Raw genomic sequence first — 27474 nt, forward strand, 5'->3', positions numbered from 1 at the left:
CTTATTCAACATGGCGGTCCTGCCCCTTCGACCTCGTTGCTAAATTGTCTCTCTCGGCTCCCGTTACTCTATCCCTCTGCTTCCTGTTGCCCGTGGTAGCCATGGCGGCTATGAGTTTATTGCAGCGGGCTTCGGTCACTGCAGTGACAGTTCTGTCTGGCCGCCGCGCTGGCTCTCGGCTCCGACTCGGAGGCTTCCTCACCCGTGTTTTTCCTAGGACTGTCGGTGGGTGCTGGCCTTGGGAGAAAGTGCGTGCAGGGTGTGCTGGGTGAGAGATGGGAGGATTGTTCCCAGGTGACCTTGGTGGGATCTGGAGGGAGCCGGGACAAATTGTGGGCTTGGGTCTTTTAGGAGACAGAGCGCGAGCTGTATGCAGATTTCCCCGAACCAACAGACCAGTTACGTTTTAATTATAAGCATTTACAAAAATGTTATTCACAGCCCCAGTTAGTACTAATTTGCCGCTGAGGCTAGAAAATTATAGAACTGAGTGTGTCACTTTCTAGGGCACCAGATTTTTGGTAGTTCCACCTGCATTGGGTTCTAGTCCCACAGATAGGAAGTCTTTTTGCAGAGAAGGCCACGTATGCTAACTATGTAATACGTGGACCCGGAGGAAGGTCAGGGTGAACTTTCCCATTAGGTACTAATGAATATGTAATAATGAATTTGGCTTGGATTGCATTTGTTTTATATTAGTACAGTCATAAAATAGTAATTTTAGGCACTGAAAAACGGGCCCAAGAAGTCAAAATTGCCGTGGTCCCAGGAAAGTCATAATTAATTCCTAGGAGAGCTAATTTGGATCCCCTTAGGGATTATGGGCCGCTTTACCGAGGCCTGAATAATTAAAGTAGCAAAATATCAAATGCTTGGAATTAAATCTCATTCTCTCAGAGTAAATACAATGTTATTACCCCATTTTACAGATGAGGAAACTGATTCAATTATTATAAAAATAATGCACCACTCTACTAAATTAGCAACAAGGATAGCCACCATGTATTGAACTCCTATTCTTTTTTTGTTTGTTTGTTTTGCTTTGAAATCCTCTCTTTTGTTTGGTATTATTATACATCAAAGTCTTTTGTTATTGTTCTGTGGGTTGGTTTTTTTTTAAGGTCTATAAATTCCCATTTATTTTCTTTTTACATTTTTTAATTGGTGTACTATAGTTGTGTGTAATGATGGGCTTTGTTATTACACATTCACACATGTGCATAATATAACAATATAATTTGGTCAATATCATTTGCAGAACTTCTTGCCACTACTAATCCCCCTTGGATTTTCATGAGATCCCCAACCCCCACCTTTCTTTTCCTTTTTCCATGTATGAGAGAAAAATGTATGATCCTTGACCTCTGAGTTTGGCTTATTTTGCTTAACCTAATGGTCTGTGGTTCCAGGCATTTTCCTGCAAATGACGTAATTTCATTTTTCTTTATTGCTGAATAAAACTTCATTGTGTATATATACTACTTTTTCTTTATACATTCATCCATTGGTAGCTACCTCGACTACCATAGTTTGGCTATGGTGAATTGTGCTGCTATAAACATGGATATGCATGTATTATTATAGTATGCTGATTTTAATTCTTTAGGATAAATACTGAGGAGTGGGTCATATGGGGTTCCCATGCCTCCTCTTTTAAGGAACCTCCATACTGATTTCCATAGTGGTTGTACTAATTTGCAGACCCACCAACAGTGTATAAGTGTTACCTTTTTCTTCACATCCTCTCTAACATTATTATTTGCATTCTTGATGACTATCATTCTTACTGATATGAGATGAAATCTCAGTGTAGTTTTGATTTGCATTTCCATAATTGCTAATGATGTTGAACATTTTTTGATATATTTGTTGGTCACTTGTATTTCTTCTTTTGAGAAGTATCTGTTTAATACATTGGCCTGTTTATTAATTGGGTTATTTGCTCTTTTGGTGTTAAGTGTTTTGAGTTCTTTATATATTTTAGGTATTAATCCTCTGTCAGAAAAGTAGCTAGCAAAAATTTTCTCCCATTCTGTAGGTTCTTTCTTCACTTTCCTGCTTATTTTCTTTGCTGGGAAGAAGCTTTTTAATTTGATGTCAGGCTCCATTCTAAGACTTTAAAATATTGATTCATTTAATCCTCTTGAGCAAAGATACACTGTAAGTTATTTGCCCTGTGCAATACTAAAGGGAAGTGAAACTTTTACCATAAAACAAAATTATTGTTTTCCAACCTCAAAATATCTTGTCTTATTTATCCCCCCTTCCAATTTTAATTTGAATTATTCCACTTTACATGATGAGGCAATATACATAGGGACTCACTGGAAAATGTTGGAAAGGAGCAGTGGGATTCAACAAATTTCCAGCAGGAATTTAAGCGTCTTATAAAACTATATCTGCTATTATTCCTTGATAAAATCCTTTTGTAAACCACTTCTGATTACAGATATCCTCAAATATACAAATATAAATACTTCACTTACTCTCCTACATTGTATTTAATCCAGTCTAGTTGGAGATAAACTGAGGTAAAGTTTCACCCCAGTTCTTCTTGCTATGCTATTCCCCATTCATGGAGTTCTGGAAGGATCATTATTGGGGAATTGTCCTTTCAATGGGAGCAGGGAAAAACTCTTAACTATGTTAAAGGTAACTGTCATACCTGTGTACCTGCTTTTGAAGGTGTTTTGCATCTGTCATTATTGTTTTTAAAATTACTATTTTAACCCTACAAGATAATAAGCTCTGATATGGAAGGGAAGTTTGTCTTGTTTTCTCTGAAACTAGACTGCCAAGGTTCAAATCCTAACTCCAGAATTTAGAAGCTTTGTGACCTTGAGTTGTCACATCTTGGAAACTAAACTTTTTGTATGTGTGTGTGTGTGGTGCTGGGGATTGAACCCAGGCCCTGTGCATGCAAGGCAAGCACTCTCCTAACTGAGCTATATTCCCAGCCCCGGAAACTAAATTTTGAATACTTAATTGCTCATAATTTTTTTTTCTTATCTTTAAAAAGATGATGATTTTAAACTTATCTCGGAATGTAGTTGTGAAGAGTGGGAAAAATGGATAGCACTTAATATAAACTTTACTATCTTAACATTTTTTGGTTTGGGGGGAGTGGTTACCAAGGATTGAATTTAGGGCCATTCAGCAATCCCCAACCGTATTTTGTATTTTATTTAGAGACAAGGTCTCACTGAGTTGCTTAGCCCCTCATCATTGCTTAGGCTGGCTTTGAACTCAGGATCCTCCTGCCTCAGCCTCCTGAGCCACTGGGATTATAGGCGTGTGCCACTGCGCCAGCTATCTTAACTATTTTTAAGTCTACAGATCAGTTATATTTAATGTATTCATAACGTTGTGTAATGATCACCACTATCTATCTCTATAATTCTTTTCATCTTGTAAAACTAACTGTGTCAACAAAGGAGTAACTCCCCATCTGTCCTGATCAGCTCCTGATAACCACCATTCTACGATTTGTCCCTATGACTATTTTAAATTCATCATAAGTGGGAACGTACATTTTGACTTTTTATGTCTGGCTTATTTCCCTTAGCATAATGTCCACAAAGTTCATTCATAATATAACATACGACAGGAAAGAAAGAATTTCTTTTCTTTTTAAAGCTGAATAATATGTATATGTAATTATCTCTCATCCCTTGTATCTGCAATAAATTGGTTCCACGATCTCCACAAATGCCCCAAATTCCCAGTTACTCAGGTCTCTTGTATAAAATAACTTCATATATGTATATAACCTAGCTACATCCTTCTGTATACTATAAATCATCTCTGGATTGCTTATATAATGTAATACTATGTAAATAATGGTTATGCTGTATTGCTTAGGGAAAATGATAAAGAAAAAAGCATGCGTGTTCAGCACAGAAGCAGTTTTTTTCCCTAAATACTTTCCACCCATGATTGGCTGAATCCAGGGATGTGGAATCCACAGATTCAGAGGGTCTACTCTATCACATTTTGCTTGCCCAGTCATCTGTCAGAGGACACTTAAGTTGATTCTATGTTTTATGTACTGTGAACAATGCTACTATGAACATGAATTCATAACTCTTCAAGACCTTGCTTTCAATTCTTTTGGGTGCATATGCAGAAGTGGAACAGCTAGATTGTATGGTAATTCAGGTTTTAATTTTTTGAGGAACTGCCATTACTGTTTTCCACAGTGGCTATACCATTTTTCATTCTCATCAGCAGTGTAGGAGAGTTTCAGTTTCTCTACATTCTCACCAACTCTGTTATTTTCTAAAGTTTTGATAGTAGCTATCCTGATGGGATATAACTGTGTATAACTATCTCATTTTAGTTTTGATTTATATTTCTCTAATGATTAGTGTTGTTGAGCATATTTTCATATGCTTCTTGTCCATTTGTTTTATCTTTTTTGGAGAAATGTCTATTCAAATCCTTTATATTTTCATGGGGTTGCGTGTTTTGTTGTTACTGAGTTTGAGGAGTTATCTATATATTCTGGTTATCAATTTCTTAGCAGATAGATAACTTGAAAATATTTTCTTCCATTTTATGGGTTGCCTTTTTATTTTGTCAATAGTGTATTTTGGTGCAAAAAAAAATTAAAAAATTTTCCTTAAGCCCAGTTGGTTTATTTATTTATTTATGTTGTTGTTGTCCATGCCTTTTCTGGCATTAGCTTTCTATAGGGCTCTGTGAACACACCTTTTTTAAAACACCTATTGATGTCATTTCATCCTCTTTCACCTTGGTGAAAACCTTTCTCAGAAAATAAGCAAATAAATATATGTTCTTCATTTAATTAAATTATTTATTAAACATCAATTATAAAGGAATTCCAAAGATGAGCTTTAGGCCTTCCTTTTGCTATAAGGAACTTTAACTTAAAGATCGGCATGAACAAATCATGGTTTGAAAAAAATGTGAAGAGTATTAAAGTGGATAATGCTTGGTTTGGATAAGGCCTATATGTTAATGGCTTGGTCCCCAGCTGTAGCACTTTGGGGAAGTGATGAATGGAGACTTTAAGAGGTGGCATCTAGTGAGAAGTCTTTAGGTCTTCAGTGGTATGCCCTTGAAGGAGCTATTGGGACTTCAATACTTTTCCTCTCTGGTTCCTTGATCGCTAGGAAGTATGCTGCTTGCTCCACCATGTGCTGCCACCATAATGTTCTGCCTTGCCATAGGCCCAAAAGGAACAGGGCCAACTCAGCATGTTCTGTAATCCCTGGACTCTATGAGCCAAATAAGCCTTTTCTCTCTCTCTTCTTTTCTTTTTTTAAATTTTTCTTTTTTAGTAGTAAATGGACAGCATGCCTTAATTTTATTTGTTTATTTTTATGTGGTGCCAAGGATCGAACCCAGTGCCTCATGAGTGCTAGGCAAGTGCTCTGCCAATAAGCTACAGCCCTAGCCCCCTTTTCTCTTTTTAAGTTGATTTATCTCAGATATTTTTTTACAGTAATTGAAAGCTGACTAACAGCTACATAAACAAAGTTCGTGAGTTAATTCATACAAGCAATATGTACTATTTTAACTAAATTGTGGGACTCATTTTAACAGGTGAGACTGGTAGAAGTACAGTGGGTGAGTTTTCTGATGTGCTTGGATATGGGGCTCTTGGGATGAATGGATGTTGGGAAAGAAGGTTAAAATAAGGGAGGTTGGGATCAAACTAGGGGAAGGTAGGGAAAGGTCTAAATACAAAACCAAGTATCTTCAGTTTATTTTGTAGACAACAAAGAGTACTTTAGCAGAAGCTACATCAGTAAGCATCTTTAGAAAGATGCTTTGTAGGAGATGGCTCATAGGAGATGTCGGTTACTTAGGTCATTAGGGTAAAGAAGGCTTTGAAGGTACTGAAGAGTTTGAATCTTAGAATCAAGATGTCTTGGTGAATGGTGAATGAGCAGTAGATGCAAGGAAGATGACTTGAGATTTTTAGCCTGGGTATTTGATAGTGCCCTTACCTGAGAATGAGGGGGAAAAAAGTGATCAAATTTTGAGTGTTGTGGTTTTTTTTTTTTTTTAATTTGTTGAGTGTTGTCTTTGAAACACACACAAAAAGATCCTTCATTATAGTATTCAGTGGTCTGAAAATCAGAATTGTCAAAGACTTTTCTGAGGCTATGTGCATATTTAAAATTGTTTTTTGAAGGGTTAGGCTTATATAATTAATGAATACCTAATTGAGAAATTTCAGGTTTTGGAGAGTGGTGGAAGATGCTTGTGGTAGGTGGAACTGAGTTCCAGAAATCCTGGGAGTCACTTGGTTATAAGCCATATTCATCCTAATAATTTTAGAATGTTAGCAAATGGCTCTACTGCATCAGTGACTCATAGTATGATCATGAAGGCTCATAACATTTGAAAAGAGTTTAGTTCTATGAAATAGACTGTAGAATAATTGATTATAATAACAGTTATCTAGCACAATTTAATGGCATGAATAATTATATAACAATTAGGTAGTTATTTGTAAAGAAAGAGTAAGCAGTTCACATTGTTAACTGCATTAGTATTACTATAATGCAACCATACCAAGCTTTCTTCCATTGTTTAGTGTTACATTTTTCCATATCATTTATAGTAATGTTCCCTAAGACCATATATAGTTTAATCCTTCCCTTTGATTAAAAGGGAAAGTTAGGAGTGCACTATCTCTTCTGAGTAAATGTAGAATATTTTCAGGAACTTAAGAAAAATTCTCTACCAGCATTTAATCTACTTAAGAAAAGTAAATTCAGTCATAATCATAGAGTGCCCACCATGCTACAGACACTAAAGGTACCGATACTAGGGATACAGGCCTGAATAAGATAGGCAGTGCCTGACCTAATGGACTTAAGAAAAAAAAAAAGATAACTAGGGTTAGTGCTTCTTGCTCTAAAGGAAATTACCAAATGATATTAAAGGTATTAAGTGGGAGACTAACTTTGGATGAGAAGTCTTAGAGAAGACCTCTCTGAGGAAGTGACACTTGATGTTAGCCCTGAAGGATGATATGTGGAGGCAGTATAGGGAAAAGCATTCCAGGTAGAGGGGAAAGAAAGTGCAAAAACCTGAAGGTAGGAGAGATTTCCTGAAATTGGAAGGGAAGTATTGAGAGATGAGTTAGAAGAGCATACCTGTTTATTCTTAGATCATATATTTCAGATTCTCTAGACTAAACAGAATTCCTCTAGGCTAACCCCCTCTATTGTGCTAGTTCTTGTTATATCCCATTATTGATATTAACATAACTTTGTAATGGGGAATGGGTGAAGACTGTCTACAATTCTGCAAGTTCTACAGTTTTAGAACCTTCTCATATCAAGCTGAGAATTACTCTTTCACACATTGAGCCTAGTTCTTCCCTTCATGTCAACACAGAATTGAATACATTCTCTTACATGGGACAGCTCTTGAGCTCCATAAAAACATTTATCTGGTCTTTATCCAGACTTCTTTTATTGTATGCCAATTAACTTCAGTTCATTCAGTTTCATGAGGTCAGTTTCCAAGTTGTTTGCCATCTGGTTGCTTTAAGTTAGGGGAAACTCGAGATTTTCCCTATAAAATAATATGCTGTGGAGTGGATAAACTTCTGTAGTTGGGAGATAAAGAGCAGCAAGGATCATCATGTTTTGACCCTGTCCTTCTAGTACATCAGGTTAACATTGAATTGGCTTTTGGTTTTTTTGTGAGCAATTATATTTTGGGGGGCATCGACATAGGACTTTACATTTACTTTATTCTTACCTTGTTGTACTTGAGCCTTTTGGATCCAGCCTTTTGTAAATGTATATGAAGACTTTTGGGAGACTAATTCATCATTAGTGTAATAGCCATTTTGTAACAGTAGCTTTGTTTCCAAGACTCAAAAAGCCAGGAATGTCTATTTCACCCATTCCATTCATAAAAATCTTCATGCTGCAGGGCATTTGAGAGATCCCTTTGTTAGGTTACTTCATTAATTAATCATCATCTTTTATGTCTAATTCGTCAATCGGTCAATCATTTACCTATTACAAATTGATCTAACTTGCTCCTTTCCAACTTATAATATACCTTCCTCTCACCCCTGTCCCACCATCCTGTCTGAATAGGGCTTGTTCTTTTTTACTGCTATTTTTCCTTTGTTGCACTCATAGATTTATAATTGTTTAGTGTCTTTTATCCCAGCAGGATCCATATCCTTCTGCCTAGGTTAGGACCTGCACATTAAATATTTAGTGAATTAATGAGTGGTTTGTGGTATCATCCAACCTATTGTCATAATAAAATTCCCTAATGGAGTTATAGCCTATGTATGTATAATATGTCAATATGTACTCTACTGTCATGTATATCTAAAAAGAACAAATAAAAAAATTTTAAAAAATTAAAAATTCCCTAATGGTATCTCTTCAAATGATTTACTGGAATCCATGTTAATGTTGCCAAGTTATCTTAATCTTGTTATTTTATTATATTTAGTAAATTCTTGCTAACTTCTCATTGTTTTGTGAGTTAATTAATATCCTAAGTTCATTGCAAGATGCTGCAAGTAATACCAAATTAAGATGGATTCCGTCTTCAAAGCATTTATAGTCAAAAGTGGTAGTAGTAAAAGCAAATACAATTAGCCCTCTATAAGCATGGTTCTGCATCTCAGATCTAACCAATCATGGGTTGAAAATATTCAGGAAAAAAAAAGCATTTGTAACTAAATATGTATATAGGTTTTTTCTTTGTCATTATTCCCTTATTAATACAGCATAATGACTATTTGCATAACACTCACTGTATTCGGTTTCTAAATAATCTAGAGTAAAATATGTGAAATAATATGCACAAGTTATATGCAAATATTATGCCATTTCATGTAATAGACTTGAGGAACTGCAGATTTTGGCATCCACACAGGTCCTGGAAACCAGGACAACAGGACAACATGACTAAGATGGACAGCAATTCAGAAGTAGCAGAGATCTTATCTGATTGGGGGCATTGCTGACTTCTTGGAAAACACCTGGGCATAAATGATAGATTTTAGGAGAAAAGAGGGCATTCCGGACAGTAAATGGTAAACCAGAAATACAGATCTTTTCCACATCAATTATGACTGAAATTCCTTTAGTGGGAAATTAAAATTTTTTATTCTACAATGACTCTCATTCAGAATTTAAGAGCAATTACACAGCAGAACCATAGTAACACCGTTTCTTAGTAACCACTAGATCTTTTCCTGGGAAAGGCTTGGAATACCCGGAGTGATCCTTGCAGACCTCCAAAACAGGAAGTGTAGAAAGAGGACCTAGGTGTGAAATTTTGTCTCAGTTTATCTCCAACAAGGCTTTCTTAAGTTCCATCTAGGGTGGGATAGGGGTTGAAGAGGAGGGTATTCTTAATCGCAATGGCTTACAAATGGATTATGTCAAGGTAGAGATATGGTTTTGTAACAAGTTTGAATTCCCGCTGAAAATTCATTGAATAAATACTGATATTCCTTTGCATCTATTTTGCAGCAACTTCCTAAATGTATATTACCTTATTATGTGAAATAGCACAATTTCAAGATTTTTTTTGCAATATTAGCAAATATTTATTGCAGAGGAAACAAAGATAAGCAGCTCATCCAGAGAATCTGACTTTCCTGCCTGCTATTGAAACAATTTGAAATGATGTTTCAGTGTTTCTTTAACATTGAATTAAAATGAGGGGTGCTGTGCAGTGGTAGATTATTTGTCTAGTATGCATGAGGTCCTGCATTATGTCCCCACCACCACACACACACACCAAAAAAAAAAAAAAGGAGAGAGCTGTAGTTTAGGACTATATGTATTCTATCTGCCCTAGCTTTAGTACTAAAATTAAAAAGCATTTTTAAATCTTAATTCATTAAACATTTATGTATGTATATTTTCTTATAATTCGGTTTTTATATCACAAAATAACAGTATTCCTAAATGAACCTTGTATAAAACAGGATAACTTAATATTTCCAGCTCCTGTGCGACACAGTGCAGACCATGGGAAAAGACTGTTCATCATCAAACCTTCTTCATATTATGACAAGCGTTTTTTGAAATTATTGGTGAGTTGAAAGTTTTTGTTGAACTAAAATCTTCCCATACAAGGAGGAAAAAAATCTGCTTCTTTAGAAAACATCTTCATTTTTTTTAAAAGATCTGATTCTGCAAACTCAGGGGGAACCAGGGGTTGAACCCAGGAATACTTAGCCACTGAGCCATATATCCTCAGCCCTTTTTTATATTTTACTTAGAGATAGGTTCTCTTTGAGTTGCTTAGGGCCTCGCCAAGTTGTTGAGTTTGGCTTTGAACTTGTGATTCTCCTGCCTCAGCCTCCTGAACCACTGGGATTACAGGCATGTGCTGCTGTGCCCAGCCAAATTCATGTTTCTTTCCTCAGAAGGTATGAGATTGTGCAGTAAAGTCTTATTTGTTACTAAATCTCTTCTTAAATTAGAATCAAACTGAATTGGAGGTAAAGCTTAAGCCAATCCTTTCTTCTCAAGATTATGAGGCTTTATAATCTAATTTGTATTCTCTACTTCAACAGTAAAAAAGAATCTGCAAGACTGGGAGTGTGGGTCAGTGGTAGAGTGCTAGAGTGCCTGCTTAGCCTGTAGCAGGCCCTGGATTTGAACCCAGCGTCCCACCAGAAAGAAGAGGGCAATGGGTGGGGAGGGACAAATGTGAAAATTGACAAAACTTCAAAAATTGATTGATGAGAGGATTTTTTTGTATTGCTAAAATATCCTTTAAATTACCAAAGAATTCATTAGAGGACTTCTTTTAATAAAGGAGATCTATTATTTGAGGATATGATTTTTAAAATTTACATGTTGTTTGAGAACATTGATTTCAGAGTGATGTTGACCTTTAATCTTAATTTAGCAATAATATAATAATCACTTATTTAGGGTGCTGATTGTTTATTTGAATCTCAAGGCTTTAAAAGAAACTAGAGGCATAGAAAAATGAGAGATTATCTGGACTGTGTGCCATCGTTTCTAAAGCTTTGGCTCATCACTTGAGTTCTGGCTGCCTCAAGACTCTCTGTTACCCTCCCATTGTGTCCTTTTTCATCCCCTTGGTTAAGCTCCTGCTTTTCCTTTTTTTTTTTTTTGTTTGTTTTGTTTTTTGGTACCAGGGATTTGAACCCAAGTTCACTTAACCACTGAGCCACATCCCCAGCCCATTTTTTTTTAATTTAATTTTATTTTTTTTAATATTTTTTTTTAGTTGTAGTTGGACACAATATCTTTATTTATTTATTTTTATGTGGTGGTGGGGATCGAACCCAGGGCCTCGTCCATGCTAGTGAGCGCTCTAATGCTGAGCCACAACCCCAGCCCCTTAATTTTAAATTTTTATTTTAACATCTGGTCTTGCTAAGTTGCTGAGACTGGCCTTGAATTTGCCATCCTCCTGCCTTAGTTTCCCAAGTTGCTGGGATTACACGTATGTACCAACATACCTGGCAAAATAGTTCATGATTTTTTTTAGTGGTACTGGGGCTCAAACCCAGGACCTCAAGCATGCTATGCCAGAGCTTCACCAATGAGCTATATCCCAACTCTGAGCGCCCCCTTTTTTTGTCATGACCATCTCAAACCCTTCCTGTTCAGTGGTTGAAATCACACTAATGTGTTTTACTCTTTACTCTTAATAGTGAATTTTCTAACTTTCATGATGTTGCTTTAATCAAAAAGTGAAAAGTCACTGAAATATATATTGTATTATACTTGTACAATTATCCTTTACTTTTTTCTTTCATTTTTGGTATTAAATATAGGTGTCTTAAGGCAAGAACCCAAGAATATCACAGAAATTAAAAATTTGATACTGTATCTTCAGTTTGACAAATTTATTTCATAAGAAATAAAGGGAATTGTGAGGATAATTGAAGGATGGGAAGAATTGGAAATGGTTGTAAGAAAAATCTTTTTTTTTTTTTTAATTTTAACAGAGATTCTACATTTTGTTGACTGGGCTTCCAGTAGCAATTGGCATAACTCTGGTGAATGTATTTATTGGTAAGTTCCCCCTCCAGCCAACACCATGAAATTGGTAAACTTTACGAGTATTATAGTGAAAAACTCAGTAAGATAAGTATAAACATGTCTTTTTTTTTAAATAACAAAATCTCAATCTACAATAATGTACCATATTATTTTTTAGCACATTTCTTTTTCCCTCCAGAAACTTTGAAGGTTATAAATTTTATGGCCATGTAGGAGGCTTCTGAAAACCTCATTTTCTTCTCCTCCTCCTTTCCCAAAACTAGCTTTGATAAGTCTGAATAAGAAAAGAAAAAGAGGTGGAAGAGAGAGAGAATTTTTCAAATCCATCCTGAAATATATAAACCTATAAATCCTCTAAAATAGACATGAAAGTGTGAATGACAGTAGACATCAGATGTTCATGGTAAATCTGTTCAGAGTGCTTCTAAAACCTTGAATCCTAAAATGTTTTGTCTCATAGAGAGGACCAAAAAAAAATGTCTTTTATAGTATCTGGTTATGTATTATAAAAACAAAATTGGAACCTCTCATATAATGCTTATAGATAATGCCTTACACTCAGAATACATCTAAAAATCCATAATGAATGGATTTTCAATTTTAAAGTGAATTTAGAATATTAGATCTTTAGTATAAATGAAAGGAAAGATAAAAAGATCCTTTAAACCTACAAGAAGTTGGTTTCTTTATTGGTGAAGAGTTAATATTTTAAATTCCTAATGCTGAAGTTGAACCACCATCATTTTCTCTTATTAGGTGAAGCTGAATTAGCAGAAATTCCAGAAGGCTATATCCCAGAACATTGGGAATATTATAAGGTTTGTATAGGTCATTAAAAATTAGGTTAAGGGGCTGGGGCTGTAGTTCAGTGGCAGAATGCTTGCTTAGCACATGTGAGGCACCGGGTTTGATCCTTAGTACCACATAAAACAAATAAAATAAAGGCAATCTGTTCATCAATAACTACAAAAAAATTTTTTCAAAAATTACAGTAAGGTACTTGTCAACATGCTGGTTAATCCCTAAATATGGAAATTATGATAAAGTTTCATATTCCATTTTTTGTTTATTCATTTTTTTATTAAAGCATCATGATTGTACATAGAAATTGGGTTCATTTTGATAAAATTATACATGCAAGAAATTTGATTTTTGAGCCCCATCCCTTTCCTTTTTTCTCTCCTCCTCCGTCCCCCTATGCCTCCTCTACTCTATTAAACTTCCTTTCTTGTACATTAAAGTGAAATTCCGTTTGGTATCTTTATACTTATCATATTCAATTTCAAGCAACTGTTCTTGGTATATTCCTTTATTGTTTCTTTTATTAATTTAAGTTTTATAGCTTTTCAAAGAATTGTCTGCAGTGTATTCTCAATCTAGCAAAATAACAGAATTTGTTCTAAGTTCAATGCCATAAGAAAGCTATTACCAGTGCTAATGATGGCTCTTTTGTTGAGCACCTACTGTGTAGCAGGCACTATACTGCTTTGCAAATGTTTTCTCATTCCATGTAAAAGGCACTGTTATTATTTTCATGTTAAAGATGAGAAAATTTGGGTTTAAAAGGCTTAACACATTTTGTCCCGTTGTCCCAGATGTGAAACACCTATAAAAACTTAAATATGGCACATATAATATATAATTATATAATGTATGATGATAATATAATGTTATTAATAATATGAACTTCAGATTATGGTTTCCAGCCTATTTTAATGCATCTGTGTCAATATTGTTGAAATATTCACAAAATTGAAAATTTGGGACTCATAGATTAAGAACCTGAGAGAGGGGGCCAGTACTTACTGAACCCATTAAGCTTGACTCCAGATATAATAACTGTTTATTATATTTGGATATAATAAACAGTTATTATATCCAAAAGACAGAATTAACCTATTGTCTTTACAAGTATTATAATGAGCTGACCTTGAATAGAGTATGCCTCATTTTATTGTCTGAATGAATTATATTTTAGAAAAGCAGTGTTTCATTTTAAATCTTAAGGGAAACTATGAAATTAGTTTTATCTTTGGCAGCTGGTGGAAGGGGCTTCATGTTGAGATCAACAAAATCTGGGTTTTCCTCCTGAATCTACCACTTCACATACCTATGCATAGTGTAATATGAGAGAGCACAGGCTTTGGAGTCAAGCAGACCTGGTTAGAATCTGGACACTCCCACTTAGCTGCACAATTTGTGCAATTTTCTCATCTCTAAAAATAGTATCTACCTAATGGATTGAAATTATTTAAAATATATATAAAATGGTTGATATATAGTAGGTATTACGGGTGTATCTGAGAAGGCCATTTTAAAGAATAATCAACTAGAAAAGCCAAGTAATGTTCAGAAACTGTCTAATTTCAAACAAATTTTCTCTGGCAGCATCCTATATCAAGATGGATTGCTCGTACTTTCTTTGAATGCCCTGAAAAGAATTATGAAAGAACAATGGCTGTTCTTCAGATTGAATCTGAAAAGGCTGAATTACGGTAGGAAAAAAGGGGTGGGGAAGAACATTCTTTTCTTGGGTTGCAAACCACAAGAGAAAATATGAGAGAATTTTGTTGTTTAGAGTGAAGACTGTGAGTTGATGATGGGTTGATAAAGAGATGATATCTGTCAGAATAAAAGGAATTCTTTTAAAAATACTCATGTATATACAAGGCAACTCTCTCCCCATCCTACCCAATTTCCTTCCATCCTACACCTAGTCTAATCCTTAGAAATAACCCCTATTTAGCAACTATATATGTTCCTAGAGAAAATTTTATATGTAAAAAAATAAATTTTATAATATCATTTAAAATTATAGTAATACAGATAGAATCCTCCTATAAACAGTGTTCTGTGCCTTGTCTCATTTCAATGAATATACCTTGGTGATCTTTCTGTGATGGCATATGCCCATTCTTTTTAACTCTGCATTATATATTTTATTGGGTAGATGTGCTTTACTTTTTATTACCAGTCCCCTATTGTTGGTACTTAGATTCTTTCCAAGTTTTTATTCTTATATGTGTTATTATATATATGTTTGCTTTTATATGTTGATAGATATTGCCAAACTCTTCTTCAGAAAGTTGCACCAGTTATTTTTTCCATCACCTATGATAGTTTCTGAGTTATCAGAAATGGAATTTATCAATCTTAAGCATTTTGTTGTTATAATAGTTGAAAGTAATATCTTATTATTTTGACTTTCTATTTCTTTGTAAGGTTGGGGTTTTTTTTCCATAGATCTAATAGTTGTGTGCATCTCTATAAATTGCCCGTTTTTCTACTGATATTAACTGATTTATACATCAGTTAAATTAGTCCTTCTTTATTTTGTTGCAGATATATTTTCTCAGTTTGTCATCTGTCTTTTGGCAGTGAAAAATTATTTGTAACATAGCAGTATATGTTTCAGATAACAAATATGTATGGTTTTTAATACTTACTATATAACAATGTTATAGTTGCTTTCTGTGTATTTATTCATTCAATTATTGTCATGTTTGTCCTTTAGTTTTTAAGGTCTTGGTCATGTATGGATTAAATAAATAAATATATAATATGAGAATTACTTCTTAAAATGTTCTTTTGGGGACTGGAGAACAGCTCAGTGAAGCTTTGAATTTGTTCACCAGCACCACAGTTACACACACACACACACACACGTTCTTTTGTGTTAAGAGTGAGATAAAATTGATAAGCAATCAAATCACCAGTTAACTTCAGTGGGTTTTTGGAAAAGCATAAACCTTTGGGGCTGGGGTTGTGGCTCAGTGGTAGAGCACTCGCCTATCACATGTGAGGCCCTGGGTTCGATCCTCAGCACCACATATAAATAAATAAAATAAAAGTATTGTGTCCAACTTCAACTAAAAAATAAATATAAAAAATTGTTTAAAAAAAAAAAAAAAGCATATACCTTTGTATCTACTACCACAATCCAGATCCTTTGATCATCCTAAAATGTTTTTGTGTGCTTCTTCATCCATGCTAGTGACTCTCCATCCTTTATTTTGGCCTCAGGCTACCATTGGTCTTTCTATTTATTAAAATTTTATAGTTTATAAAAATTTCTATGATGTTGAAAAATATTTAAGCAGTGAAAAAATGTGATTGGCTGTTTCCTGAATATGTAGTTACCATACGGAACTATCTTTCAGTACTTAAGAGCATAGAACAGAAATATGGTTTATATTTAGTAATGTTAGTAAGACGTTTTTGAACTTCAGACACATACCTTAGAGTTCCAGTTAAATGATCAGACCCTAGAATTCCTCAGACATGTAGAGATCCTAAACAGTTACAGAACAAAACAAAGAAAAAACAAACAAACCAAAATCCTGACTTCTATCCCTAAAGGAAAGATGCTGATATGATGATGGAATGTGTGTGTGTGTTGGAGGTGGGGGGGTGTTTTTGTTTTTGCTTGTTTTGGTATTGGGGATTGAACTCAGGGGTGCTTAACCACTAAGTCACATCACCAGCCCATTTATGTTTTATTTTGAAACGGGGGCTTACCAAGTTATTTAGGCCTCACTAAATTGCTGAGGCTGGCTTTGAACTTGTGATCCTCCTGCCTCAGCTTCTTAAGCCAGTGGGATTATAGGCATGTACCACCACACCCAGCAGAATGTGGGGTTTTAAAAAGTATGCATTTAGATATTTAAAAAACTGAAACAGGAAAAGAAAAAATAGAAAGAGATGTCTCCCATAGTTGACTCCCCCAGAGATAACTGTTATTTTTAGTTCTTCATAGGTTTTTGTGTACCAGGAATTGAACACAGGGGCACTTAATCACATCCCCAGACCTTTTATTTTGATACAGGGTCTCACTAAGTTTCTTAGGGTCTTGCTAAATTGCTAAGGCTGGCCTCGAACTTGGAATCCTCATGTCTCAGCCTTTCAACTCACTGGGATTATAGGCATGTGCCTCTGTGTCTTGCTGTTTACAGTTTTTAATGCTATATGCATGTGTATTTATACAGATTCACAAATGGTTATTTACCACTTTTTAATGAAATGGGAAAGTGCTACATATACTCATTTTGTATCTTGCTTTTGTTTTGTTTTGTTTTTTTGTTTTTCCTTTTCTTTTTGGTGGTGCTGGGGATCCAATCCAGGGCTTTGTGCATGCAAGGCAAGCACTGTATCAACTGAGCTATATTCCCAGCTCCTATATGTTGCATTTTTAACCTAACAATATATTTATCATCTGTTCCCACATTACTATGAATAGATTCTCCTTATTCTTTTTAGTATTACGTGGTAATCCATTATGTAGATAAGCCATAACTTGTTTTACTACTTAGTCCCCTGTTGGTGACTATTTTAATTACTTACATTTTGGATAATTGCATTCTAAAGGATGATATTTAACCCTTTAAAAAAGATGATGGTATTTAATCCTTAAAAAAAGATGAATAGACATCTTATAAGTACACAGTTGCAAAGGTACGTTTTCTCTTTACATAAGATCAGTGAGCTTGTTATTGTTGATAAAGTGTGACATTTAACTGTGGTTTATTTCCAGTCATGTGAAAAGTGATCTGTGTATGTTCTATTAAAATGAAATTTAAAAGGTTTAATGGAGAAGGGACTGATTCAGGTAGTAGTTTATGCAGATTTTGAATATGGAAGAGGAGTAGAGCATCTTTGCAGAATAGAAATTATTCAATTTGTGAGGAAGGTTGAGGACAGAGTAGATCTTAGAGTTGAAGAATGCGTCTTTTAAGAGAGATCTCTCTCTGTCTGTCTCCCTCTCTCTCTTATCTTCCTGGGATGGGGTCTCACAGTTGCTTAGGTTGGCCTCAAAACTCCTGGGCTTAAGTGATCCTTCTGCTTTAGACCTCCCCACCCCAGGAACTGGAACTACATGCTCATGCCACTGTGTCCAACTAACCTACTTTCTTTCTTTTTTCTTTACAAATATTGACTGAGGATCTACCATTAACTGGGCACAGTATAATGCTGGTGAATATGATTTTCTGCCCTCAAATTTTCTGTGCAATAGTGATGAACAGCCAATACAGACAGAATATGAGCTCCTCTAGAAAAGCAGATAATTTTCCTAATACTCAAAATAGCATAGGATCACAACAGTAGGTGTTGCATTAATGACTCCTTGCATCTAAAAGATGGAAAGACAGGAAAGCATTGTCACAATTCAGGTGAAAATTATCTGTCCAGACAAAGAGCAGGGATAGTAAAGGAGAGAATTAATCATCAATTCAAATAATATTTAAATGCAAAAACTATTCAATGACTAAGTACATAAGCAAGATAAAAGTAAAGAATAAGTCCTAAATTTTGCTTTGGGATACTTACTATAAGTGTGCCTTAGTCATGATCTGTGTACATAAACTTTCTAGTGGTTCTTTATGGAACTGATACATTAAATTGGTAATTGGAACCAGGCACAGTGGCACATACCTGTAATCCAGGTGATTCTGAAGGATTGCAAGTTCAAGGCCATCCTCAGCAACTTAGCAAGCCCTTCAACGTAGCAAGACTCTGTCTCAAAATAAAAATTGAAAAGGGTTAGGGATATGACTCAGTTGTAAATCGCCCCTGGGTTCAATCCCCAGTATAAAAAAAAAAAAAAAATTCTCCTTGTAATTGGAAAGCTGGAATCACAGTATTGTTTTTCTATTTGTTACAGGTTAAAGGAGCTGGAAGTTCGAAGACTAATGCGTGAGAGAGGCGATGGGCCCTGGTATCAATATCCAACTCCTGACAAGGCACTTATTGATCATTCACCAAAAGCAACTCCTGACAACTAATTGTTTATTTCTTTAAATATAAAGTATATTCTCCCAAGTGGAAAACAAATTAGTAAATACAGTCTGTATTTTTGCTCTGTAATGAATAAAAGAGCTTCTTTTCATTGCTCTTTTTCTCAGTGTTGATTCAAATGAAGGCTTTTGATTTTGGGTTTAAAAAACTTGGAGAACTAAGAATTTTTGAATTTCTGAAGTTGTGTTAACTTTGAAAGATATGTTTTATTTATCTGGCAAAGGGAAGTCACAGAAGTCTCATTTAAGGATCAGAAACATAGTCATTTACTGTATACATGTCTGTGTTGTGGGCATCTGGATTGTTCAGGGCCTCTTAGGCTCTTAAGTTACATGAAAATGTTGAGCCAACTATATAGAACTTAGCCTCTTAATAAACAAATTTTTGGTGAACAAATCTTAAAGTTTACAAGGTTTTCATGTTTTCTTTTTTTAGGCATGTATCATTCTTTTTAAAATTACATGTGCATATTTTTTAGAGGTAATCTCTTAAGATTCCTTAGAGTCCATTTTTGTAAACATTTGAGAAGATTGTATAAAGTAAAATGATTATTGCAAAGATTATGAAATGTAAAAGCTGAAAATAATGGCCTCATTTTTTTTCCTCCCCCATCCCTCTTTGGCCTAATTTGTTAAGCATTTGTTGTCTGCTAAACACTGTGGCAAATAACTGCCTTTGTTCACTTTATTTTCAAAATCACCTTATAAGGTACTATTACTCTTGAGATTTACAGATGAGAAACCTGAGACTTTTAAACACTCAGTTTTTTAAAATTCTTTTTTTGTAGTTGGACACAATAACTTTATTATGTTTATTTATTTTTATATGGTGCTGAGGATCAAACCAAGTGCCTCACATGCTAGGCAAGCACTCTACCGCTGAGCCACAACCCCAGCCCTAAATACTCAGTATTTATAAAGGTAAATATTTGGCTATTTAGCTTCAAGATTTCATTATTTTAATTTTAAACCTGTAACAGCCTATCAGTATATCATTTACTTTTAGAACTATGTTTTTACATTCTATAGGATAAGTAAAAATGAACTCAGCTTTTGTAAGATTGAAGCCAGACCACTCATACAGCATACCTTTAAGTGTCCACTATATGCAAATGACAATCCAGCCAAGATCCTTTGGAATGGTTGCCTGCCTGCCTCCTTCCCTGTCTGCCCCGCTCCATCCCTCCCTTCCCTTTCCTGTGCTGGGGACTGAACCCAGGGTATTTTACATGCTAAACACAGTTCTGGACCACAGAACTACACCCCTGGCCTTGGTTGCATTTTCTTATGTCCCCAGAAGAGGGCTGCCGTGCCCAGCTACTTCAGATTTTGTTCTGAGGATTGCCTATGCAGTCTACCACCTCATAACTCTGTCCAAGGATTTGAGAAAAAGCATACTATCCTAGGGTTCCTGCTTATGTGAACTATTTTTGTAGAAGGATAGTGGAAGCAGATAGGCTTTGTATGTAGTAATTGTAAATGATATTAGACTATTGAGCAGTGATAGCATTTGTTCTTTTAGACTTTTCAGGATTTTTGACAATAGTAGGTTTTGTCTTTTTGGTACAGGGGATGGAACTCAGGGGCACTCAACCACTAAGCCACATCCCCAGCTATTGTTTGTATTTTATTTAGAGACAGGATCTCACTGAGTTGCTTATGCCTGTCTTTTGCTGAGGCTGTCTTTGAACTCACAATCCTCCTGCCTCAGCCTCCCGAGCCACTGAACCCTGCTGACAATAGTAGATTCAACTTTATTTTTTTCCTTTCTGCTATTGTAAATATAAGAAAAACTTAATATAGAAAAATCGCTGCCATATATTAATTGAATATGTAGCAAACATGAACTAATCACTTTGTATATTTTATCCCATTTATTCTTGGAATAATGCTTCAGTGTAGATATCATTTTCACTTAAATAAGAAAATGGAGGCTTCTAAAGGTTAAATTAAGTAGCCTAAAGTTATACATTTAATAAAATTTATATCTGATTTTTAAAAGAAATTAATAAATAAAAGCCAAGCTGGGGATGTAGCTTAGTGGTAGAGAATGTGCTAGATTCTGGGTTCAGTCCCCTATATCAGGAAAAATTTTAAAAGTACACCAGTCTTACTTTTCCCTTGGATGTGTATCATTACTTTAGTAATCCTCTTTTTAAAAATAATATTTATTCTGCTTCTGATTTCATAGCCAAATATTGGCATGCCTTCTTAGTGGATTCATTAGAATACATTCCTATAAGAGAACTATTTGGTCAGAGAGTTTGTTTTTTCAGCTTTCGATGTTTCAGAGTGGCCCTCCTGGAAGGTTGTACCAATTCATACTCCCACAGGCAGCACAAGAGGGCATCAATTTTCTCAAGCCCTAAGGTCTTAAGGCCTTCAAGTCTTGTCAGCCTGATAGTAGGATTTTGTGATGGACAGGTTCTTTCAACACCCACCAAGATCTTATAAACAGTGTAATCGCAATACAGTATTTCACTCAGCACAGACTGCATACCTTTCCTCTGCATTCCAGCTCTCAGCAGTTTGTTTATCACATTACTTGATGTACTCATTGAATTGCAATGAAAGATGATTAGTGCCAACAAAACAGATTTTTCCTGAAAGCAGCCTTCAGTTTGATTTCTTTAACATGGGAATCATGGTTATTTGTATTGTATTTAAGAATTTAAGTGTCTGAACTCTTGCAAATCTCTTTTTGTGTTGGTTGTTCTGCTGCTCTCACTTATGGTGCCTTGTCTCTTGTATTCTTACTTTGTTTGATTATGAGCTCTCGGTTTTCCTTGCATTTGCTTCTGCTTCCGACCAATTCTAGATCATTTTAGAAATGAAGTCAACCTCAACGGACAGGCCCCACTTTTACCTACTGATCATAGGGTGGAATACTGATGCAACATCGGGGTTAGTGAATCCATGAACAGACAGAGGCAGCATTGTGGATTCCCTAGAGCAAGCAAGAATGTCAAGTGTTTTAGGGAAAGAAATACTGCTTTTGTCAAAAACACCTGCCAGGAGATCTAAAGGAAAGGATAGGGATATTCAACATGTTCAATGGTATGACTCGGCTGAATTATTCTCTCTCCAGTTTAATTAGTGACATCTCCCTCATGTTCCAGAGATACCCCACAGACCCTGGGGCTGAAAGAAGGGTGTCTTCACCAGCATAGACCAGTGCTGTGGGCTGACTGTGTGACTTTGGAGCTGTGGCATCTACACATTCACTGGCATTTGTTCGACAAGCAGCACTTCTCTAAGTGAATCCTTGGAAAACCTTAAGTCCACTTTACACTGACTATGAGCCCACGTTTTCTGTAGATCCAACCTGTTTGTGGGTTTCTATGATTCTGCAAATTGTATTCTTGCAAAGTCATCCCTAAGGCCGGGAGGGAATGGTGGGTCTGCTGCACTTGCCTGTAAAACATTTTGGATAATCTTCTAAAAACTGGATGACTTTCTTAATTTGTTTTCTTTAGATATATATGACAGTAGAATGTATTTTGACATATTATACATACATGGAGTATAACTTATTCTAACTAGGACCCCATTCTGGTAGTTGAACATCATGTGGAGTTATACTGGGAGATTATTCATATATGAACAAAGGAAAGTTATGTCTGATTCATTCGACTGTCTTTCCTATTCCCATCCCCCACTCCCTTTGTGAATTTCTATTCTCCCTGCTCCCTTATTGAGAGCTGGTAACCTGAGGAAACCTGACTGCCTGTAGCAGCATTGCACATTTCAGTCTACATAGTCAGCTTTTGCTGCAGTAAAAAACAATCCCAACATTTGAGTGACTTAAAATAATGACCAATTACTTCTTGTTCCTAAGGGCTGAGGGTTAACTTTGGATCTTCTTGGCTCTGTTACTACCATATGTCTTCTCTTTCAGACTGAAGGAACAGCCTTTGAAGACATTGGGTGAACAAAACACTCTGCCCACTGGTAAGCATAAGAAGGGCAGACCAGGAGTGAATAAGTTTGGAAAAATACCATAAGATATCACATGGGCCTTGATTCCATGTCATGTCTTATTTCTTCATTTGTGGCACATATTTAATTTCTGTGTTCTGTGGAACTATAAAATTCTTGGGGAAAGGCTTAGAACCTTGGATTCCTTCCTTCATAACTTTACCTTGGGCAAGTTATTTGACTTGGTGTAGTTTTGAATTCCTCATCTGTAAAACAAGAAAAATGATAGGCCCTACCTTTAGGGTTGTTGAGAGGACTATATGAGATAATGCATATGTAGTATCCATCTAGTAAGGTGCTTAATGGAGCTCATCAATTCATCACTCATCTTCTTCCTAATTCTCCCTTCTGTTTACTCTCTTTTTTTTTTCCTGCTCCTCCTCATCCTTTCATTCTTATTTCTCTAGTCAGTTTTATAAGACAGACTTTTCTTGTGAAATGTTCAAGTATTTAACCTCCTTTTGCAGACCACTTACTTTAGCTGGGATGGTGGAAGTGACCTTGGAAATGATATAACATAATTTATAATTAGCGACACCATATGTATCTGTCAGAAGTTTCATTAGCACATCTTGACTTCCTCAAATACTTCGATGTTTTCTACCAGCATGATCTTTGGTCATGTTGTCATCTCAAGAGAGTTTGGGAGATGTCAGAATTAAAAAAAAAAAAAAAAAAAAAAGGCAATGAGAATAATAAAGAGAGGGAAGGTATAATTCTTAGGTGATATTTTCCATACACAGAAAATATTTTTCATCTACATTTTATATATGAAACAACTATGTGGAGCAGTTATTTAGTCATCTCAGATCATGTCACTAGGAAGTAGAGCTGGATAACCATGGCTGGGTGAACAAAGTCCTGTTGATTTTTCTATTAAAGTTCCTTTGCAAACCATGATCTCCACTGGCTCCTTCCTGATTTGGTCATTTTTTGTCACCTTCACTGCTGCAATATCCTCCTTTGGGCTCTTTGTGCCAGCAGCCATCCCCTGCAGCCTATGCCGCACATTTCCATTAGCCTCATCTTCCTCAAAAGTCATGTATGTCACTTTACTGCTCAACAGCCTTCCAAGGCTCCAAAGAGCCTGAAGGAGACAGCCCAATATCTTTGCTCTGTATTTTTCAGTATTTTGCTTTCTAGCCTCTCCATTCTTATCAAACCAGCCTGTCCTTTAAATTTATTTTGTATGTTTCCCCAGTGTGCTATTTTTTTTTCTGTCATGCGGTTTTTAATCATGTACATATTGTTTATGGAAGAATGTTTCTTTGGTAGGCTCAGGAGAAACGTGGGGGACTCACACTTCCCCAATTGATTTTGAGCATCACTGATAGGTCAGTTTTGAGGTAGTGGGAGGTAGAAACTGGGAAAATAACAGGTGGTTTGTAGAAGAGAGCAGAATTCCTAACTGAAGAGAAGGAGAAAGGTAATTTCCCATTAGTTTTCTGTGGCTCCTGTAACAAGTATCCACAAATGTAGCCATGTAGAACAACAGAAATGTATTCTCTCAGTTGTGGAGGCCAAATCTGAAAACAGTATCAATAAGCCAAAATCAAGGTGTTGGCAAGGTCTGCTCCTTCTAAGGCCCTAGGGAGAATGTGTTCCTGCCTCCCTCAGTTATATGATTGCCAGGATTCCTTGGCTTGTGGTCACATCACACACGTCTCTGCCTCCGTGGTCACACTTGAGTTTCCTTGTCTGTGACAACTTTCTCTGCCTCTCTTTATATTGGCACTTGTGATAACATTTAGGGATCCTCAGATCATCTGAGAAAATGTCCCTATCTCAAGATTGTTAATTTATTCAAACATGCTAAGCCCAGACCTTTTTTGTCATGTAAAGTAGTGTTCACAGGTTCTAGGCATTAGGACTTAGATCACTTTTGGGGATTAATTAATTCTCTCTCTAGGGGACCAATTGCAGGTTATTTGGGGGGAACTGCTTTCCTGTGTTTACTTCTTACCAAATAGTTGTAGTTGATATTCATTGATCACCTCAGGAGTATTCTTGCTTCTGTACTTAGTCTCCCGATGAATCCAAGTTGAACACACCCCCTCATTGGTTCAACTTTTCCAAATTCTACTTCCCACACATTTTTCATGAAGTCTACCTCACATACTTTTAGACACTGAAACATATTTTGAAAATATTTTATTTATGTTCCCTGTCCTTCTAACTAGATTGTAAGTTGCTTGAGGGCAGAGACCCTCTTACTACATCTTTATATCCCCAAGCCTGAGCCATGCTTTTAAATATAGCAATTGCTTAAAAAAAAAAAAAAAACAACTCAAAGTCTCAAAGTACTTAATGTGACCATGTTAAAAGAATTACTTCCTGCTTATAACAATAGAGTGAGACCCCTAGAAATCAAATCCTACTGCTAGAAATTTGTTTTTATGGGTTTTATCCAGAATGTGCTGTTATTATTTCTAGCATAGTCCAACAAGCTGCTAAGTGCTTTATAAACATTTTCTATCCTTGTCACAATTCTGTGAGGTGGATGTAGTATTTACTTAATATTATTGACTTATTATTTATGGTCTCATCAGCACTTCTTTGCAGAATGGCCTCTTCCCAGTCACAGGCATGGACATATTCTGAGGCTCAAATAGATTGTTTTCCAGAAATTTGGATATTAAGTAAAGCTATATATGAATGGAAGGAAGTTATTTTTGCATCCACACATTTTTGCAGTGTGTGGAAGGGAGTCTATAGGTGGACACCACTGTGATCCTTTGTTTCTGATAGCACAATCTATTCTCAGCACTGGGAATCACCCATTACTCTTCCCATGACACCCCTTCCTATTGGTTGTCTTAGAGCTACTTTCTATTTTTTACAATAGTAGAACTCTTATTTTTTCAGGTTCAGAGAATGAGTTACAAGTAGTCGATCCTCAGTGATATGAGAGTAATTGGAATTACTTACCTGTTCAAAATGGAATAGAAGTTTGTAAGACTTTCATTCAGATTTCAAGATAGAATGCAGCAGATATGAACTCGGTCAATCAAATTAGCACCTGTGTTGTCTGGGACCATATGCCTAGAGTCATTTCCCTCTGGGAAATTGTGTCCACCACTCTAGACCTTGGAGGTGAAAGGGTAAGGATGGGGAATATCAGGACTCTTTTTTTTTTTTTTAAAGGACATTAGATAATTTGATGCAAGGGATGGATATGTTCAAATCTTTAAATTCTTCAAAGAATAGAATGAAACTCAAAGTCTCAAAGTACTTATGTGACCATGTTAAAAGAATTACTCCCTGCTTATAACAATAGAGTGAGACCCCTGGAAATCAAATCCTACTGCTGGAAATTCTAGTTCACTTCAAAACTCCCTCCCAGGAGCAAGTTAGCATTTTCCTCCATTGTCCAACCTTTCATCTTTTCTCCTGATAACCATTTTCTTTTGTAACTCGAATTGTGGTCTCCCAGAGTAAACTACAGAATCAGGGTGAACAAAATCCACTGATACTCAAAGGAACCATGGAACTCAACAAACTCTACAAAATGGAGCCATGCTTTTGGGGCTACGCTGTGAGGTTATTTGACCAAGAAGTGAAAAACATGAATATGGATCAAGCCAAGTTGGTTGATATGGCTCATGCCGCAGGGAGTATGTACAGCCTGTTTTAGTATGGGCTATGATCCTAATGCAAACCCTCGTGGTCTAATATACTCTTGGGTCAGTGATGGTTCATACTAGATGATGACAAAGGACTAGAAGTCTCTTGGAATAACAAGAGCCTATGAAAAAAGGACTTGAGAGAAATGCTGAATTTAATCTATCAAGTATGTTTCCAATTGGGTCCAGATCTTCCAAAGGCAATGTACTCATTGTTCCAACTGGCTCAAAATGCTGATAACAGGAGTAGCTGTGAAGAGGACTCTGATTCCTGTGGGGGTGAAAGGAGTCCTATGTGGACATCCTGAGTGGCAATGATTTACTGCCAGGAGCAAAGCCAGCATGATTATGATACTAGGCAGCAATCCAAATGATTAATAGACCCCAGGGATGTCTAATTCACAGATACCTCTGGCTGTGGTTCATTAACGTGGTTTCCAGAAAGTCCACTTAGTTCCACTAAGATATCATGTTCCACTCCGAGCATCTTCACGGTTAGCAAGCAGAGATCTATATCAAGCAGCCAGTCAGGAGCTGTGGCACACATCTGCAATCACAGCAGCTTGGGAGGTTGAGGCGGAGGATCGAGTTCAAAACCAGCCTCAGGAACTTAGCGAAGTCCTAAGCAACTTAATGAGACCCTGAATAAAATATAAAAGTGACTGGGGATGTGTCTCAGTGGTTAAGTAACCCTGGGTTCAATTGCCAAAACAAAAAAAAAAGAAAGTCTAAATCAAGCAACCACACTAGATAGTTGTAATCACAGACAGAAGCTGGTTGGCACACCCAGAGCTCCTTGTTGGAAAGATAATGAAGTATCAACCAATATGGCCATTGTGAACTTTCTTCCTAGTCTTCTCTGCTATCACTTCCCCATAACTGCTCTCCAGCACTTCAGAGACTGTCAGAAACCGGGATTTGAACAAAACTGGAGTCTGGCAAGACTGACTTTTCTATCTGCCAGAAAGGGGGCTCATTGGGGACTGGACAATATATGAGGTTCTGACCCTTGTTCATTTCATCTATTGGTAAGTCCAGTGGGACCCTAAGCTCATCTTGTGAATA

The 27474-nt window shown here is 36.1% G+C and overlaps 1 protein-coding gene across 1 annotated transcript; it reads left to right on the forward strand.

The window, feature by feature from the left end:
* The first annotated feature begins 12 nt into the window (after positions 1–12).
* On the forward strand, positions 13–18904 carry Ndufb5 (NADH:ubiquinone oxidoreductase subunit B5). The gene is made up of 6 exons (XM_046466851.2): positions 13–225; positions 9975–10063; positions 11963–12029; positions 12774–12835; positions 14406–14512; positions 18676–18904. Exons 1-6 carry the CDS (start codon positions 102–104, stop codon positions 18794–18796), a joined length of 570 nt encoding a protein of 189 aa, XP_046322807.1. The 5' UTR covers positions 13–101; the 3' UTR covers positions 18797–18904.
* The last annotated feature ends 8570 nt before the right edge of the window (positions 18905–27474 follow it).

This window comes from Marmota monax, unplaced genomic scaffold, assembly GCF_021218885.2.
Source record: "Marmota monax isolate L192 unplaced genomic scaffold, Marmota_monax_Labrador192_F-V1.1 WCK01_AAM20220418_F8-fsc00074, whole genome shotgun sequence".
NCBI lineage: Eukaryota > Metazoa > Chordata > Mammalia > Rodentia > Sciuridae > Marmota > Marmota monax.